This window comes from Macaca mulatta, chromosome 3, assembly GCF_049350105.2.
Source record: "Macaca mulatta isolate MMU2019108-1 chromosome 3, T2T-MMU8v2.0, whole genome shotgun sequence".
Classification (NCBI taxonomy): domain Eukaryota; kingdom Metazoa; phylum Chordata; class Mammalia; order Primates; family Cercopithecidae; genus Macaca; species Macaca mulatta.
The window spans coordinates 13803976-13824265 of record NC_133408.1 but is presented as its reverse complement, the minus strand read 5'-3'; the positions used below and the strand labels follow the sequence as shown (position 1 = coordinate 13824265).

General features: G+C 36.0%; 2 protein-coding genes across 8 annotated transcripts in view; one reads left to right on the top strand and one right to left on the bottom strand.

Annotated features, from left to right (window-relative positions):
• SON (SON DNA and RNA binding protein) overlaps nt 1-15190 on the top strand; it is a 33672-nt gene extending 18482 nt beyond the window's left edge. The window contains exons 7-14 of one of the 6 annotated variants that reach the window (XR_013414932.1): nt 4894-5004; nt 6709-6825; nt 9481-9518; nt 10264-10343; nt 11016-11163; nt 13296-13367; nt 13480-13595; nt 14122-15190. Coding sequence is in view for 2 of the 6 variants with exons in the window: in XM_015132962.3 (XP_014988448.3) it covers nt 4894-5004; nt 6709-6825; nt 11016-11163; nt 13296-13367; nt 13480-13595; nt 14122-14280 (723 nt within the window). In the remaining 4 variants the exon portion in view is untranslated. Of the gene's footprint in view, nt 1-4893; nt 5005-6708; nt 6826-9480; nt 9519-10263; nt 10344-11015; nt 11164-13295; nt 13368-13479; nt 13596-14068 lie in introns of all 6 variants that reach the window. The other 5 variants (XR_013414931.1, XR_001443401.3, XR_003727893.2 and 2 more) reach the window with 5 other exon arrangements.
• DONSON (DNA replication fork stabilization factor DONSON) overlaps nt 1-20290 on the bottom strand; it is a 30035-nt gene that overhangs the window by 2806 nt on the left and 6939 nt on the right. Inside the window, exons 6-10 of one of the 2 annotated variants that reach the window (XM_015132987.3) lie at nt 19785-19866; nt 19568-19672; nt 18918-19116; nt 16992-17204; nt 15960-16105 (exon numbers count right to left, since the gene is read on the bottom strand). In XM_015132987.3, the coding sequence (XP_014988473.3) occupies nt 15968-16105; nt 16992-17204; nt 18918-19116; nt 19568-19672; nt 19785-19866 (737 nt within the window). In that variant the 3' untranslated portion in view covers nt 15960-15967. Of the gene's footprint in view, nt 1-15259; nt 16106-16991; nt 17205-18917; nt 19117-19567; nt 19673-19784; nt 19867-20290 lie in introns of those variants that run through there. The other variant, XM_001091031.5, reaches the window with a different exon arrangement.

Genomic DNA, 20290 nt, shown 5'->3' with positions numbered 1-20290 from the left:
TTTTCATTTTAATAAATATAAATGGAGTTTGTGGTTCTTTGTTCTTGAGCATAAAACATTTAGGCAAAGATCACAGATTTTATCTCCATAAGAGGGCTGAATTAGCTTTGCTATAATCCCTAATCCCACCAATTGTCTTGCATATGAATGCTCTTTGACATGAGTATGAATGGATAGACATTGTGGATGAAGCAGCATAAATCCATTTCTTATGGAAAAACAACTCATCAGACTGTGCGGTACTGCCATAGCATCGTCTTCATACTCAGAAACCAGCCAGCATCATCCTCAGTAAGGAGTGACTACAGAACTTTGACTGTATTTGTGTGAATTTGATTTATAAACAATGAAATAAAAAAGTTGGAAAACTAATATTTTAAAAATAGTCCTCAGGGGCATTAATTCTTGGTAATAAAGTTAGCAGAGGTTTATTGAGTAGAAGATTAGGATGTAATCTTTGACATAAGTGCAGTAATAACTCTACTCAACCATTACCATGGATTTAGTACCAATCAAATGTTTTAGGGGTCCAGAGGTAGTATTGTTAAGGTCTAGTGAATGCTTAGATGTTAAGATCATCTTTATCTTAAGCAGTTTGCTGGTTTGTATTACCAAATCATATTTCCACATCCCAATGGAATTAAATTTTTTTTAAATTTATAAGCTCTAAATGTATAGGAAAACTTGGAGTAAAATGAAAATTTTAATTGGAAATTAAACACATAGGTTCTGGCACTGCTAGAATGTGTAATATACAGCCTTGTTACTAATTCTTTTCTTCCTAGATTCTCTTATGTGGTTAACGCTGAATTTCTCTGAACCATTTAGTAGGTTATCTATTTGTTTTCCCCTTGTACTTCATTTAGTCTATTATACACTAGATAATTTTGTATGATACAATAAAAAGATTTGTAATTCACTTTTTAAAGCCAACCAAACACATAATGGGGACCTTCTGTGGCTTTAATTTTTATAGTTGTCATTTTGCTCTTGTATGCATGAACGTCTTTATATTTTAATATTTGCTAAATATTCTAAAATCATGTTTTATATACAGGCCAGATGCTTTTCTTTAGGTCTATTTTCTTATAGTTTGCCTTTTATGCCTGCTTTTAAGGTATCTGTGATTACCAATAATGGAAAATAATTTTCTGGTTATAGGTATTTTCCTTATCTGACTCACCCCATCCTAACAATTATCTTTAGCTCTTTTATATCCTTTCACTGATACTCTAAGAAGTCTCTTAAGATACTTGTTCTTTTTATGTCAACAGTTGTGTTAACAAAAGGAGTAAATTGATTTAGAAGAATTTCCTAAATGAGAAATAAAAATGTAAAAGGCCCTTACATGTATGATATAGATCATGAAATGCATGTTATATGGTGCCAACTGCATTATATAATTTCATTATTCCTCAGACACCTTTGTGGGTTTTATAAGTAGTAGTTGTCTGCTTTGTTGCTGAGGGAGAAAGAGTGAAGAATTTGGGCAGTTTTTATTAATCTGAGAATTGTAATTCGGGACACTTTTTATGTAAATTTCACCTTTTAGAGCAAAGGTGAAAGGTCAGTAAACATTTCCCCCATTATTAGAATATTACTACAGAATTATTTTTCTACATTAGGTAACGTGCTAGTCTATAGTGTATTGGTAAAAACTAAGGCTTGTTGATGACAACTTGATAATTGTATTCTACAGATTAAAGATTCTTTTTCCCAGTTTTTGGAAGGGCCTTTTACCATAATTTTGGTGCCTTTCTTACATTTCCAGTTTCTGAATATTAAAGGATAGTTAAGATTCTAAAGCTCTGTTGTCCAATATAGCAGTTACCAGCCACTGAAAAATCAGGTTTTTAATCACACTAGTTACACTTCAAGTGCTCAGTAGTGATCACTGCAGGAAGTTGTACTGGGCAATGCTGCTCTAAAGGGTAGCTGTGCTGTTATGAGTGTTTCAATACTGATAAGTAACATCGGGTCTGACCCTTAAAAATTGCTGCTTTGGGGATTGTATTGGCTTTTTATGCCTTATTGTATAACTTGTGTTACCTTGAACGGCTGGAAACAGGCTTTTTGATGTAAACTTTAGAGGATCCTTACGAGGTTAAGATAATCTTCATTCATTCTACTTTGAGTGTGTTTTCGCATTTAAAAATAAAAATATGGCCAGGTGCAGTGGCTCACGCCTATAATCCCAGAACTTTGGGAGGCCATGGCGGGCGGATCACTTGAGGTCAGGAGTTCGAGACCAGCCTGACCATCATGGAGAAACCCCGTCTCTCCTAAAAATACAAAATTAGCAGGGGTTGGTGGCGCGTGCCTGTAATCCCAGCTACTCAGGAGGCTGAGGCAGGAGAATCACTTGAACCCAGGAGGCGGGAGGTTACAGTGAGCCAAGATTGTGCCGTTGCACTCCAGCCTGGGCAACAAGAGCGAAACTCCATCTCAAAAAAAAAAAAAAAAATATATATATATATATATATATATATATATATATGAAACTAATAGTCAAATTACTATTTGGTAATACATTTTTGACATGAACTTGCAGCTCCCTTGGTAAGTCTGTTGAAGAATAAATGTTTTACTACCTCAGGAAAAACATAGTTGTAATTTTATTTAAATATCAAGGTTGCTATAGTAAAATTTCTTTGAGTCTGTTGAAGAATAAATGTTTTACTACCTCAGGAAAAACATAGTTGTAATTTTATTTAAATATCAAGGTTGCTATAGTAAAATTCCTTTCAGAGTCATATGAATTTAATATGAAACACTAAGATTTGAAGAGTTCCATTCTGGGGATAAATGGTGAGGCATTTAGGTTACCTGTTTAATAAGGGCTAAGAGAGAAAAATATTCACGGTATAATAGTTTGCTTTCTACTTGGAAAGAATTAGTTTTATTCTAGAAGTTATATTTTAGAGCCATCTGAATAGATTCGTGGCTAATTTATAGTTAGAAATTAGGGATCAGGAGTTGGGATAGTGGGTAGACACATTTTCCCCAGTATCCTCTCAGATTTTAGCGTTTTTAGCATAAAAGCCTATTATTTATGTCTAAGCACACTTTAACACTTAGATTTATAGAGACTGCTAGGAAAAGCAAAGTAAGTGTGACAAGGTTAATGAGACAGTACTTGTCTCATGGTGTGCCTTCAAAAATTACCTTGATAATCCTAGCTGACAAAACATCTTAAGGTAGGCCTAGGGGGACGTGAATTTTCACCTGAAATATCTGCATTCTCATGTAAAGTCCCAAGAATCAAACAGACTTAACAAGTAAAAGACGAACATACTAAGTTTCTTAGTGTTTCAGTCTCACTTTGCTTAGATTAATATTTCTAATAGGTCTTAGAAATATTCTAATTTGTGTGATGATTTACTTAAATCGACTTAGCGAAATTATAGTTGAGATTCAATTTGAAAGATGTATTCTGCAGTTGCTTATTAGACTGTTTATAGATCTCTAGAAAGATTATATATTAAACAGTCTAATTACAGAAAAAATTAATTTTGTTTTCATTTTAAGAAGGCATTATATCAGAATCCATACTTTCTTAAAGAAAAACCTTGAGTTAGCTAAAGGAGTATTAGTTAATTAGCAAGGTAACTAAGAATTATGGAGGATTAGAGGTTCTGGAGGATTAGAGGTTCTGAAGGTAAGAAAGATTGGTGAATCCTTATGCATGAGTTATAATTATTCTCATAGTCATACAGCCTTCTCTACTAGACAGGTCTTATTCTTAAAAGAAGTCTTTTATACATGATACATAGTCTTAATAACAACTAGCCTCTACTTGTAAAAAAGAAAATCCATAGCTGTTAGCTCTTTACTGACTTACCCATGTTTGTTATGTTCATGCAGTGTCTACTTACTCTTTGTATATGAAAACAGCAAAACCTTCCATGTCAGATAAGCATTTTACAAAAATGAATGTTATTGTGTGAGATAACTAGGAAATATTAATAATGTTAAGAACAAAAACCAAGAAATGAGTTGATACAGATCAACTCGAGCTTTTAATTTTAGAATATAAAAAGTACCAAATACTTATGTTGATGTGTTTTTCCTTCTGTGGTTAAACCTTCCACGAATCTGACAAATTAAGAATTGGCTCCAAAGATTACTTTTTAAAAAAAAGTTTCTTCCACTTGCCATAAGGTTTTAAAAGGTAGAATATGAGCTTTGAAAAGAAAGACCTACGACTTCAGACACTTAAAAGTGTTTCAGTTGATGTTATGGACTTCCACAGAAGTATTATAATTATAAATAGTATAATATTATACTTATAATAAGTAGTGTGTATAAACTGAAAACATGGTTTGCTTATGTATATCCTGAATATATTGTTTAAAGAAATTGGGTTCTTAAGACCAAAGTGTCCACAACGGGAAGATGTTAAAGACACGCTGATGAGTAAAAGAGCGATCATAATGATTTTCTGCTTGCTTATTCAATAATTTTGCTTACTGCTTCTGAAGGTTATGCTAATGAGTAAAATGAAAACTGCTAAGGAATGTAATAACCTTTACCACAGTTAAAAAAATTTGCAGTTTACTATAAATGGCTTTCAATCACGAAGGGTAGAGAGTTTTAAGTTCTTAATGGAATCGTCTATGATTATAGTTTGATATATATAATAGAAAACTGACTAAATTCAGTCAGATTTTGGGTTCAGTTCTGCTGCCTGTGTGATACTTTGTAATTTATCTTAATCCTTTTCTGTTTTCCAAGACTACTTTCTCTTTTTGAGTCTTCTCCCTATTTTCCAAGATTATTAGTATATAAGACTATTATTTTGTTTTTGACATGTAGCAACTAAAGATATGAGTACTTTTCAGAATTTAGGGGACTATGGTAATTTGAGATAATTATCTGTGTTTTCTTTCGTAGCCTGTGGACATCTCTACAGCAATGAGTGAACGAGCACTTGCTCAGAAAAGACTCAGTGAGAATGCATTTGACCTTGAAGCCATGAGCATGTTAAATAGAGCTCAGGAAAGGGTATGTAGCAGTTTTTTTTTTTTAATTATTATGTACCTTCAGCCAACTCACACCAATGTACCAGTTTTAATGTCTAAATAAGAATTTCGCTAACTAGTTAAGTTGTAACATCATTTACCTTATTTTAAATGTCTTATTTTAAATGAAAGTGATTTGAGGCTTGATCATTTATTCAATAAATGTTTATTGTTTACTATGTGGCAGGAACTGTTTCTTGAGAGAACAAAACAGAAAAATTTCCCTGTCCTCAAGGAGTTTACAATCTGGTGTATAAAAACAACTAAGTGCCTACAACCCTATGAAATGTGTAGGTAGTAATAACTGCAATATTTCAGCTGAGAAAACTGAAGTAAAGAGTGGTTAAGGCCAGGCGTGGTGGCTGACGCCTGTAATCCCAGCACTTTGGGAGGCTGAGGTGGGGACAAGGAGTCAGGAATTCGAGATCAGCCTGGCCAACGTGGTGAAACCCCGTGTCTACTAAAAATACAGAAATTAGCTGGGCATGGTGGCGCACGCCTGTAATCCAGTTACTCAGGAGGGTGAGGCAGAATTGCTTGAACCCGGGAGGCGGAGATTGCAGTGAGCCAAGATGGCGCCACTGTACTCCAGCCTGAGCAACAGAGAGAGAGACTGTCTTGAAGAAAAAAAAAAAAAAAGAGTGATTACGTGATATCCATGGTCACACAACTAATTAGTGGGGGAACTGGGATTCAGACCCAAGCAATCTGAATCTGGAGTCTGTGCTTTTAACAATGGACAGCCTCTCCATTTCATTTCCTACTGTTTTATGGTAAATCAGTAAGTACATGTTCAGACAGGAAATACGTTGCTGATATAGCAAGGTGTTTAGTAAATCTAATTTGTGTGAATGACAGCTGATTCTTTATCACAACAAATGTTGGCGACTGAAAAAAAGTGTACAAGCTTTTTTAAAAAGTTGTTTTATGGCTGGGCACAGTGGCTCACGCCTGTTATCCCAGCACTTTGAAAGGCCGGGGTGGGTGGATCACTTGAGGTAAGGAGTTCAAGACTAGCCTGACCAACATGGAGAAACCCTGTCTCAACTAAAAATACAAAATTAGCCAGGCGTGGTGGCGCATGTCTGTAATCCCAGCTACTTTGGAGGTTGGGCAGGAGAATCGCTTGAACTCGGGAGGAAGAAGTTGCAGTGAGCAGACATTGCACCATTGCACTCCAGCCTGGACGACAAGAGTGAAACTCCATCTCAAAAAAAAGTTGTTTTATGTATTCAAGTGGACAGTTTCCTGTATTTAAACTCTTTAAACCTGTGTCATGAATTTAGTCTGTATTTATAATGTCTCAAAGGAAGTAATTAAGAATCCAGGCTGTCATGACATGTACTATAATACATTTGTATGAGATAGGTAGGAAGGGAGGGTGGGGACCCATTGCCATATGAGCTGTTATTTGCATTTTTAGTTTATCTGTATGACAGTTTGAAGAATATTAACAGCTGTATTTTTTAGTAGCCGTGCTTTTAGATACATTTCAAAATCTTATTAATAGAATTCACTAAATGTTGTCAAACTGCTTCTTTAGAAAGTAGGCAAACATTTAATGTTAAATATGGTTTAAAAGTTAAATATTTAAGTCTGCTTTTCAGCCATTTTTAGCGAATTATTACCAGTGACATTTTAATCAGGTAATTTTATTTAGTTAACTGAGACTACTACTTTTCTTCAGATTGATGCCTGGGCTCAGCTGAACTCTATTCCTGGCCAGTTCACAGGAAGTACAGGAGTACAGGTTTTGACACAAGAACAGTTGGCCAATACTGGTGCCCAAGCCTGGATTAAAAAGGTACACAGTATATGCACATATGAAAGTGTCAAACAAAGTTTAAATTTTTTGGAAACTTTATTAAAACTGCATGAAAAGACCAGTGACTCTAACCAAAGTTCCGAGTAAATTTGCTATGTGTATATGCTCCAGGGCGGACACTGAAGACGGACTGGATTCATGAGAAAATGGCAAATGTATAAATGTGGCTCAAGAGCCACTAATTTATAAGGTTATTTTAAAAATTGCTACTGCTGCTTTTGAAGGGGTGATTTAACTATATTTTGAACGCTAACAGCGTATCAGGTGCTGTTCAGAATATTCCACAGTTCCTGCTGGACTACTAACCTAATCATTTCAAAGCAGTGGTTCTCAAATTTTTCTTCATCATGGGATGCTTTATTACAGGTTTATTTTTGGTGGATCACTGCCCCCAAGAGCCCTCTACCACCTTAATTTTCCATTCCTCTATTCCTTTGTCCTTGCACCCCACCCGCTTCATTAGTGCCTGTGCCTTCTTGTAAGATCTCTTGGCCCCTGTTCCTTACTCCTCTTGTGACCTGTGGCCCAGGTCCTTCTGGTTGTCAGCTGCTGGTCACAGCAAGTGGTTGGGAGGCCCTAGTATTAGCTCTGCATGTGGTGATCTTGCCATGGGACTGGAAGGCTGAGGGAGGATGGTTGGAGTGGGGTGGGCTGTGGTGAAGGGGATGGGATGGAGATTAATCTGTGGACCACCATTTAGGCCCTAGTGGCCTCTGGTGATCCACAGGCTCAATTTGAGAACCACTAATTTCATGACAAAACAGATATGTAAGACCTAAAATCAAGGGAGAGGATGGACGCCTCATGCTACGAAGATGTAGGTGCATCTGGTTTCAGATTCTGCAGTGAGACCTGTGAACTCCACCTACGGCTGCCTCATCACTGGGGGAGTCTTAGGTGGCTAAGAAGGGCATTCTGAAGAAACACCTTCTGGTGAAGGGACAAAGATTGGTTGGATGGGTGATGGGAAATTTGTTACAGGAGTACTGGCAGCATAGCAGTGCTGAAACTGGGAGGCCGCGTGGTCTAATGGATTGGGAAGGTTTCTTTATCCTGTTGTACTCCTGACTCCTTGTATGATCGTGGGCAAGTAATTTTGGAATTTCAAAGTCTCCGAGGTGTCTAGTGGTAATCAGTAATGTGATGGTTACCTATAGAGAGTTGCTATGAGTGCCAGTGAATGAGCTGAATTTCTGAAAAATGAGACATTGGTTGCTTTGGGTATTTTAATCTTGTAACATTTATTTCAATTTTGATAGCTTTATCTTTGTTGATCTTACTAACAAATTAATATGAAACATCATGTATACTCACTATGCCTGCCTTTTTTGGGAAGTAGTTGCACTGATGTGTATAGTGAATACACAGTTAGATTCATTAAGAAATTACAATTTCTGTAGTTTGCTGAGAGTTGGTGTTAGAATAAAGGTGAAAATATATATAGAAAAATATTTTAAAGATTGGATTAATCTTGGACTTCTGTATTATAGTTAGTATGAAAGTGATTTATATACTATTTGAAAAAATGTCTTACATCTTGGGCAGAACTATAAATGTACATCTATTTCTTTAGTTTTACTTTTTTAATACTGTTTAGTCTTGAAGCTTCAGCCAATATTTCAGGAAGTTAGAAATAAAGCTTATAGGTGTTAAAACAGGCACATAATACAGGCAATGTTCACTACTAGGTAGAAACTTCTGAATGTGCTTCCATTACAAAATTTTGGTCTTTATCTAATGATGTGCTGATCCATAATATTTGTATACTTCTAAATATGTTAATAACTTAAATAACTTTTAAAAAGTGAATCTTTTACTGACTCAATTGGTTTTCCCCTAAAACCAATTTCTTCTGGTATTTGCAGTCCTGTAGGCAGTTAACAGACTTTGAGTAAATAATTTTAAAATTTTAGTAGCACCTTTAAAAAAGACTTTGACTTCATATTTTATATAAGATATACTTTGGGAAGCAAATCATTTTGATAAACTATGCAATAAAGATATGTTCATCAGACCAAATTTTAAATTATAGTTAAAAGTAGAACTTACAGGAAAAGATTCATTTGTATAGAATTACTGAAGAATATTTGATGCTAGTATCAACTAAAAAAGAAACTTTTTAAAATTAAACATGGACCACAATATGTAGAAGTCATTAGGCAGCTGAAAATTTAACATGTATCATTCTTGTTAAATATCACAAAGATTATCTATTCATTAAATGTGTAATTGTGTTTAGAAAACCTGTCAAACGATCATTTTGGCTCTTCTTTAGTATAGTCCAGCATCCACCTATGTGTTAAAAAACACATGGAATACCAACATCCTCTGTGTTCTTTTTAGTTTGTTGCAGTATATTTTTAGATTTTAAAAAAAGCAAAGTTTTATCAGTATTCTCATTAATCAGTAAAACACTTAAAATAGTTGGTTTAAAAGAACTTTTATTTCTGGAATGGGATGATTTGGATGTGACCTGATAAATAAGAGTTTATTATTGTGGTCTCATTAAATTAATCAGCTTTTTCACATTGGGGTAAAGAAACAGATGACGATACTAGGGAATGGAAACAAAATTGGAAACTTGGGTTATCTGGGGATTTATATTGTACTCTGCACAGTTGCCCTTTTTTTTAGGAGTGTTCCCTGGAAAAGAGGGATGGATGAACCTGGAAGTAAGTAAAAGACATTCTAGGTGTGTAGCATCAAGGCAGTTAATATCCAAGCATCAGCTTTCTCTTTATACATCTACACTGCATGGCCTGCACCAAATAAGGAACTGAACCAGGGGTATGTTTTTACCTCCACAGCTGCCTCCTTCCATCAGAGCATCTTGATGAACTTAATGTCTAGTCACACATCATTGGCATGTTTTCTCCCCAGCATTTAATTATAAAGCTGGGAAACAAAAGATGATAGTTTTACTACTGCATACAAACATGGTTTTTTTTTTTTTTACATTCAGTATTAACTTATCAATATAGGAGATGTGAATACATACTATTTCCTGAGCTACCAAAGTTTTTTTACTCTGTTGATAAGTTAATGACTTTTGCTATATGTATATTTATATATATATTTGGTAGAGAACATAAAAACCTAAAATTTAGTAACAAGGGGAAAATAAAGCATGATCTGGAGATACATGTTTCAAATTTTTAAAAAGTGGCCATAAAGATCAACAGTAGAATTTAATACTGTTATATGTACATGGATGCCCTTTAATAAGAGGCATTGAATATTTCTTAACCTGTAAAAATAAGTGTTGATCATGCTAATGTATATACTTGTGCATCTTAGGACATTAAGTGGTTTGCTGCTTTGATGGAAATTATGGTTCAGTGGGTTGGATACAAGAGAGATGATTGTTCACAGAATAACCTGTGAACTTTCACCCCTCTGTATGGAAACTTGTTTCAGGGCCAAATCCTTGTAGCTGTCTTCTTGCCCCGGTCAGTGCCAGCCGTACTATTCACAACATTGCTGCTACCGAGGCCTAGGTATGTAAACATTTAAGGAGTTTTTTAAAAGTCTTTTAACATCAAGCTAGGTTTTAAAAGAATTCAAATTCATTTTGGCATACTTAACAGGATATTTTATGTGATTGTTTTCTATTTGTTACTGTGTAAATTTCAGGAGTTTTTTTTTTTTTGGCTGCTTTAGGGATTTTCTAAAGTAAAATATTTATACTTGCTTTATAGTAGAATGGGGAAGAAAACTGGATGACAACAGTATGCTTCTTCAGTGTCTAAACTATTTCTAAGTGATTTTTGGGCTTTATTCATAAACTAGGTACACCTGGGACAATTAATATCATTGATTGTTTTAACATTGCCTTCTTTTTATTTTGCAAGCTAAGAAGAGATACCAGTGAACCTAAATAGTGGACGAAAACAGGAGTGTTCTAATTTTTTTTTTTTGAGGGGGGCACGAGGGCTACTGTTTCAAAACTGCCATTTACTTGTCTTATTTAACTTCTAAAATACTATTACGTTAATGTGAAAATAATCAGAACATACACACTACAGTATGTATATAGAGGAATTTACATTTAATTGCTATAACAGATCTAGAAGTAAAATAAGATTCCTCTTTTTAGAAAGTAAACAATGAATCTGTTACCACATTCTAACTGTAAAATGGGGACATTTTACCTTTCTTTCTTTGGATAGGATCAGTTCTTAAGAGCAGCCCCGGTAACTGGAGGAATGGGAGCCGTTTTGATGAGAAAAATGGGCTGGAGAGAAGGAGAAGGATTAGGAAAAAACAAAGAAGGCAATAAGGAACCCATTCTAGTTGATTTTAAGACAGACCGAAAAGGTAATAAGTTCTTTTTTGAAATGTTTATTAACACCTCCTTTAACATTACCTTTAATATATCCTTTTGAACCCAGTGATCTTGAACTGAAGGCATTTCTTGTATATATACAGCTATTTGTCAGAAAAAACATTAACCCCTTTTGGGGTTCACAGAAGCAGCTTACTTTTATATAACTATGGATAGAGACACCAGTTTGAACTTTTAAAAGGCACCTTTTGTTATGCTAGTTGCTAAATATGGAAATGTGTATATATCTAATTATATTATTACACCTCCAAATTCAACCAGATTTCATGTTTAGAAAAGAGGATTTCCATTTTATTTTCTCTTGACAAAGAACCATCCTTATTTCTAGTTTGGTTTATTTTTTGTTATTTCCTATTACAATGCTGTTTAGTCTAGATTTCATAAACCCTGTTTGCTTTTTTTTTTTTGTTTTTTACAAGCTCAGTAGTTTAGTTGGGTTAGAGTATAGTAGACCAGCTGCTGACAATAATGTTACTTCTTCCTGTTGCCTGGTGTTAAGGCATTTTGGAACCATTAGCATTGACTGTATTTTCCTTTTACCTTCAGATACCTGGGTAGGACAGCACTGTGTCTTCCATGTAGCTTGTATGTAGTTGTTAAGTATTTAATCGTTCCCACAGATAATAGCTAATTGGCATCTTTTAAATAACTTCTTCCTTTGGAATAATGTAAGTGGAATCACGAGAGGCTTGCCAGCTCAGTATGATTTTTTATAGCTTGTTTAAACCTCATTTATAAAAGCTGGCAAATGTAAAACTGGGATTTATTTTCATCTTTGTAATCAAATAGTAAGTTGAAGCTAACTTCAACAGTTAATCTGTGTTAATGAATTTGGAAATGAACTAGCTCTGCACCAAATACTTTGGTGTAAGTATTGTACAATTTCAGGAAGCGTTCTCCTTGGAATTGTGGGACATGGCCTGACTGTAAGCTCTCGGAGAACCACAGATTTCCCAGGATAGGTTTGGAAAAGCTTGTATTAGCACGGAATTATTTAGCAAAGGTTGAAAAATTTCCTGTAACATACAAGATGAGCACCCCACATCTGGAAACCTGAAATGCTCTAAAGCAGAAAACTCTTTGAATACTGATATGATGCTCAAAGGAAATGCTCACTGGTGCATTTTGGATTTGAGCCTCTTCAGATTTGGGATGCTCGACCAGTAAATACAATGCAAATATTTGAAAACCTGGAATCATGCGACACACTTCTGGTCCCAAGCATTTTGGATAAGGAATACTCAACCTGTATATGGAATTGGGAAAGCAGTGTTTGGGTTTAGCAATATAGCTAATCCCCTTTGTAATAAGCCTATGGAGAGGGAGGTTATGTAGAAAGGTTATGTTCATATTTTGAGAACATCTCCCATTTGTTAGGAAGGGAGAGGGGAGTTTGCTAGGAAAAAAGGGACCTATTTTATTTGGAGACAACCGCTTTTTTCACCTTTTTGGTGGCTTAAAATCCTAACCTTTTTTGGAAGAGTCTTAACTGAGGCTTTTTTGAGAGAGTAAATCTGCAGAAATCATTTAGCAATAAACTTTTTTTTTTTTTTTTTTTTTTGAGATGGAGTTTTGCTCGTTGCCCAGGCTGTCAATGGCACGATCTTGACTCACTGCAACTTCCGCCTCCTGGGTTCAAGCGATTGGCCTGCCCCAGCCTCCCGAGTAGCTGGGATTACAGGCGCCCGCCACCACGCCCGGCTAATTTTTGTTTCTTTAGTAGAGACGGGGTTTCACCATGTTGGCCAGGCTGGTCTCAAACTCTTGACCTCAGGTGATCCACCCACCTCGGCCTCCCAAAGTGCTGGGATTACAGGCGTGAGCCACCGTGCCTCTGGCCATACTTAAATTTTTGTTTTCTGTTTACATTTGGTATTTATTACAATTTCTCATACCAAAGTCTATGAATATTAAATATAAATTTGTATGCTGAAAAACAGTAAAAGAGAAGAGAAGATTGATAGAGAAATCAAGTGTACTAGGAATCTGTTGATTTTATCTGAAGGCATACATTTTGAGGGTCAGACTCCTACAGAAGAATCTTTGTTTTAAAATGGTGCTTTGAAAGTTATTTAGTGAACAATCTTTTTTTTTTTTTTTAAAGGTCTTGTTGCAGTAGGAGAAAGAGCACAAAAGAGGTCTGGGAACTTCTCTGCTGCAATGAAAGATCTGTCAGGTGAGAGCACATTTTTGAATTTCCTCTTACCCTAATCCCACCTTGAATTCATTATTTGTTGCAGAAGTTGGTAGAAATAATTTAAAACTGGATATTTTTTCCCCCGCTGCAGGCAAACATCCTGTGTCTGCTTTGATGGAAATCTGTAATAAGAGAAGGTGGCAACCACCTGAATTTCTGTTGGTCCATGATAGTGGCCCTGATCATCGCAAACATTTTCTTTTTAGGGTAAATATGAATTTCTGCACTAATTGTATATATTTATTAATGTGATAACTTAGAGGGTGAGGGGTAAACATGACAGGATTAAGGTTCTGTTCATGGGTGGGGGATTTGTATTTGTAGTTAAGTGGTGGGGTTTTTAAACTGAAGGGTGCTTTCATATGACTTGTCAATGTCCTATTTTTTAAAAAATTGGAAAAAATTGGGCAAAATATAGTATACAATTTGTTATTTTCTAGTTGAATGTGGGGAATTAATTTAATACTTTTATCAGTCTTTTTCTCAATTTGGAGACCTGCTTTTAATTTGCAGTCCCTTTTCCCAAATGATTTGCTGCTTCTGGGTTGAGATTATAATTTGACTTACATAGTATGGGTTTTATATTTTTGTAAATTATTTTTCTAGCATTTAGTGAAAAATACAAAGCTAATAGATATTAAAGTTTGATGCTGTTCTTATTGTATGTTTTTCTTGAATAGGTATTGAGAAATGGAAGCCCTTACCAGCCCAATTGTATGTTTTTCTTGAATAGGTATTGATAAATGGAAGCGCTTACCAGCCCAGCTTTGCCAGCCCTAATAAGAAGCATGCTAAAGCCACAGCAGCTACTGTGGTTCTTCAAGCAATGGGCCTTGTACCAAAGGACCTCATGGCTAATGCCACTTGCTTCAGGAGTGCCTCACGTAGATAGATTGAGGTTTTATAATAATCATTTCAGATAATTTTACTCTGCATCACAATGTATTTCCTCTTTAATGTTGTAAATATTTGGCAATTTAAGACATTGTGTAAAAAGCAATCTGTAAAAACATCTCCAGGCTTTGATTTTTGTACCATGGAAATTGTATTTAACCATACAGGGTTTTGGTATGTTTATATTGTTTACCTTAGTGATGTATTTGTTTAAGTGGCTAACATCCAAACGATTGTTTGAAGGCATCAGAGTAATCTTCAGTGTGGAATGTTAAATAACGCTTTTATACTGTATTTTGTACTATGATGTAACTCCCCTTCCTTATGGCTAGGCTACTGTAACACTTGCCTGTAATCAGTGAAGGGCTGTGCACCTTGTACTATTTCACAATGGGTTCTGCTGGACAGATACTGGGCCAGTGTTATTGAGGTGATCAAGATCTGTTCCACAGGGCTATTGCCACAATCTCCCCTCAAAATTTTGTAGAGGTTCTAAAAAGAAAGTGGTATGTTGTGTGATGATCAGCACTAAGTCCTGCATTCCTGTTAAAGCCACTTGGGTCATAAGAAGGGAGTAAAAAATGAAGTCTGACTAGAATTCTACTATTGCAGAGGCCAAGTACATTTAGTATGGCATTGAGTTGTGATATAGTTTTACTTTGATGTGCATTTTGAATTTCAGCTACACCTAGATAGACGTAAAATGATAATTAAAATGCTGTAACCAACTTATCTAATAAAATTGGCAACCAGCCACTATTTTGTTGACTATGAGAAAGTTAAAGTTTATGTTAATTTTTAGGGTCCGATAGAATATTTCATGTGTATTACAGTGGTATTCATATGCTATGTCTCTAAACTTTATTTTCAAAAGCTTAAGGCCCAAATACAAACTTCTCTGGAATAAACGTGGTGTTTTATTTTCTGGATTATAAAGTGAACAAATACTTAGATACTATTATTTCTTTACCCAATGCTTTTGATTTCTAAGCACTTTTATTTTAAAAATGTGAATTATACAATCCCAACACACACAACACACACACACACACACACACACACCCCCACACCCTATAAGCACATTAAATACTACTTTGCCATGACAGCTCAGTGTGTACTTCACAATTCTTAACACTATTCTATGTGGAATACAAAATGCCTTTTTATCTGAATTAACATGCATTAGAGTTTTAGTATATGTGAAAATAAAGGAATTATAAATCAGTAGGAAAGATATTAAGGTAGAAGCATCACCAATCAGCTAGCTCAGTAGATGTTATCTATATTTATTTTCTACCTTTATGAAACAAGAACCTGCTAACAGTCTTAGGTAAATGGTAAAGTAACATATTTTTGCCCTGATGCCATTAGTCACAATGCCATGAGGTAACTGCTATGTGATTTCCCATTTGCAAGGAAACATTAATTCAGTTTCTACTCAATATACAATTAGGTTGTAGGGATACAGATAGCTCATTTGAGTTATCTGAGTTTTTCATCTTTGTATCTAAAAATCTAATCTGAAAATAGTAAAAGCAGAAAACACTGATTTAAAACCTTAGATGCTACTGTAATAAAAGTTATGTTTATAACATGTCAGTATATTCCTTCAACTTCAAGAATCTTGAATTTCCTTGCTAGAAGGCTTTTTTCCTCAAAGATTCCTTTTAGGCTTACTTTGGTGTTCAGGATCTCCAATTATAAATGTAGTCTCTCAGCACCACATTCCGTAAAGATGATTTCCCAAGTAATGGTATTTGACTAAGTTGCTCCAGAGTGTTAGGGTGCAAACCACAGTTAGTAAGCTCCTTATGAACAACCTCCTGTGGAAATGTGTATACAAGTCAGTAAAAAGCACATCAATCTTTAAACACAAAAGAGTTTCAAATAATTACTATGGAGACTGACAAATGTCTCATTCACGTGATTCATCCTATCAACAGAAGTTGATCCTAAGAATTTTTGTAGTGACAAAATCCCAAAACATTAATGGTTATTTTTATAAGTCTAGCCAACTGAGATGCATGAGATAATTTTAAAGGTCTTAATTATTCTAGCTCTAAAAACCTTAAGTATATTCAAAATTAAAGGCAAATATGGTTAAATAAATACCCACAGTGAATCATGTTTCCTTAAACTATAAAGGAATCAGGTACTACTGAGTTTTGGATCCAAGAGGAAATGAAAATAAAAGTTGTACCTTTTTGAAATGCGAAGTTCTTCAGTCACTGTTAAAACTGTATTTGGACTGAGCCCGGGCGCCATGGCTCAAGCCTGTAATCCCAACACTTTGGGAGGCCGAGGCAGGTGAATCACCTAAAGTCAGGAGTTGAAGACCAGCCTGGCCAATATGGTGAAACCCCGTCTCTAATAAAGATACAAAATATAGCCGGATATGGTGGCACATGCCTGTAATCCCAGCTACTTGGGAGGCTGAGGCAGAATTGTTTGAACCCAGGAGGCTGAGGTTGCAGCGAGCCGAGATCGCGTAGCTGCACTCCACCTGGGCAACAGCAAGATATCGTCTCAAAAAAAAAAAAAAAAAGAAAATTGTACTTGGACTGAATTCATGAAAGCTATTCTTTCCTCTAGTAATTCGTAATTAAATAACAGTTTAATTACTTGAAACACAAAAGTGACTCAGCATAAATGACTCACTTCCCTCCAGCTAAACAACTAAAACAGTCTGCTCATAGGTGTCTTTCTTACCATATCAAGTACTTTGTCCACTGGCAGGCAGATGTTAAATACAGCAGTTGGCTCGTGTGGATATAGTACTGCAGAGAAAGACCCACTCTGTGAAGATTTGAGCAGCATGGTCAGTGAATGCAGAGAATGAGGCATGATAGGACCTGTAATCTCCAAACTAAACTGGTCTCTGTATCCAGAAAGAGCTTGTGTCTTCACATTTACACTTCGTGCCTTTATGAAAATTTAAAGAAAAGGAAAATTATGATCATCTCTCAACCTTTTGTCTAGCCAAAAATATGTTCAATATATTTCCATTTGGGGTTTCCTCTCTTTAACAATTATGGAACAAAACTATTTCCCAAGACATCAAAACAATGTTACGTGAGTACAAATACTTAGTAAATTTTCAGCATCCTCTCCATATTATGAGATTTTCAGGTGATGTATATTCCAGAGAATACCACTTTTTCATATGGTATTTTGTCTGATTTAATAACACATTGTCAATGCAGACTATTGGAAAAACAAAAATTTAAAGTCCATTCAATTTTATTACTAAGTAATAAAATTGTATGTATTTTGTATTTACATATATAATTTATTATGATTATAATCCCAGCACTTTGGGAGGCCAAGGTGGGAAGATCACTTGAGGTCAGGAGTTCAAGACCAGCCTGGCCAACATGGTGAAACCTTGTCTCTATTAAAAATACAAAAAAATGGCCGGGCGCGGTGGCTCAAGCCTGTAATCCCAGCACTTTGGGAGGCCGAGACGGGCGGATCACAAGGTCAGGAGATCGAGACCATCCTGGCTAACACGGCGAAACCCCGTCTCTACTAAAAACACAAAAAATTAGCCGGGCGAGGTGGCGGCGCCTGTGGTCCCAGCTACTCGGGAGGCTGAGGCAGGAGAATGGCGGGAACCCGGGAGGCGGAGCTTGCAGTGAGCTGAGATCTGGCCACTGCACTCCAGCCTGGGCGACAGAGCGAGACTCCGTCTCAAAAAAAAACAAAAAAAACAAAAACAAAAACAAAACAAAAAAAACAAAAAAATTAGCCAGGCATGGATGGTGGTGTGAGCCTATAGTCCCAGCTACTTGGGAAGCTGAGGCAGAAGAATCGCTTGAGCCCGGTAGGCAGAGTTTGCAGTGAGCCAAGATCAAGCCACTGCCCTCCAGCCTGGGTGACAGCAAGACTGTCTCTAAATGAATGAGTGAATGAATGAATGAATGAATGCAGGGCGGCCAGGTGCAGCAGCTCATGCCTGTAATCCCAGTACTTTGGGAGGCCAAGGGAAGATCATGAGGTCAGGAGTTCAAGACCAGCCTGACCAATATGGCGAAAACCTGTCTCTACTAAAAATGCAAAAAAAAAAAAAAAAAATTAGCCAGGCGTGGTGGTGCACAATTGTAATCACAGCTACTCAGGAGGCTGAGGCAGGAGAATCGCTTGAACCTAGGAGTCGGAGGTTGCAGTAAGCTGAGATCGCACCACTGCACTCCAGCAGGTGACAGAGTGAGACACCCTCTTAAAACAAACAAGAAAAAACAAAACAAAAAAAATAGCTGGGGTTGGTAATGTGTGCTTGTAATCCCAGCCATTCAAGAGGCTGAGGCACAGCACAAGAATCACTTGAACCCGGGAGGCAGGGGTTGTACTGAGTTGAGATCATGCCACTGCACTCCATCCAGCCTGAGCAGCAGCGCAAGACTCCGTCTCAAAAAGAAAATAAAAAGGATTTCATATAATTTACATATTTCCACATAATTTCTTTGATGTAACTGTCTTATAAAATTTTTTTTTTTAATGGGAGGAAAGCAAAGGGAAAATATGTACCAAGTAAAAATGCTACGAGGTTTTTTGTTTTTTTAAATCAAGAATTTATCCTATCAAACAAAGTAAAGTACTTTGTATTAACAGCTAGGTTATGGAGATTTTTATTACCTTAAGTATTTGCATTGTGGCACCTCGGAAAGCAACAGGGGACAAGAGGGTTGGAGGAAGTCCTGCCTGTGGACCTGAGGTAGCAACTAAACTCTTACAGTTAATCAAAAAATTGAGCAATGTAAAGGTGTTGATTCCTTTTACCAACACAACAGACTCAGGTCTGTGATCCATCTGTACTTCATGTTTCTCTTTACGACTGAAGATGACAATCAAGGAAATTGCAAAAGCAAATCTCACCTAATGTGTAAAGCAGTTATCTTGATTCTGAATCACCCAAGACTCCTTTTCCCCACAAAGAAATGGAAATCCTCTTGCTACCTCTCTTTACCGAATCATAAGGCATATGTTTCAATCAAAATGTTAACAATCTGAATTTGCTACAAACTGACACCTGAACCTAATTTCTTCTCTAGTCAAAACACACCTATTCTCCCACAAAGAATCACAATTGAACGTTTTGATTAAAAAAGGTTTAACAGTTCACCATTTATTACTTAGGGGCTTATTTAATATTACAATGGACAATTAGTTTTAATATGATCTGAAGATAATTCAAGATTATAGTCATATAAAACTGCCAATGTTAAACTTCTCACTAACGTCATTCAATGAAAATTAATTCTAATTAACAGCAACTGAAAGGATACAGCTTGATAGAAAGTATGTCTGGCTTTTTAATTTTATCTTGCACACCCATCTCTTCCAGCCAGGAAAAACTTTCCTCTTCGTCCTCATCACTGATGGCTTGCTCCCTAGGAAATTGCTACAGTTAGAGTCCCTATTTCTCAAAGCTGCTCTTGTACAAATCTATTTCATGAGTCCGTAAGTCAGTGGATGACATAAAAAGTTATTTTAATCACATACTCCCCATATCCCAAGCTTGTTCCAGATGCTGTCTCCTTCTTATAGCCGCTTTCTTTTATTAAAGGCAGAGAAAATTCAATACCTACATGAGGAAAAAAAATGTAACTGAGTTTTCATGTAAAGTATTTAACAGGCAAGCTGCACTTTTAGAGTGTAAAAAATCTGAAATGTTGGTTTTTATAAATGATCTATTAAGGCAGTAGAGTTTTCAAGCTTTCTTCACAAACCTACATACATGCATAAAACATATCTCCTTGAAAGAGGTTCCGGAGACAACACATACATGTGACACTCTTTTGTCAGTTACACTGTATCCCAGTTCACTTTTTGAAAAAGCACTGATTGGGCCCATTAGACAGATTTTATGACCCACTAATGGGTTTCCTCAGTTTGAAAATTATGTTATTAAAAGGGTAACTGGTACTACATAAGAGTTTGTAGAAGAGTATATTCAGATGGTGACTATCTGGCCCAGTATGTGTTTTATTTTAGAGATCAGAGAAGGG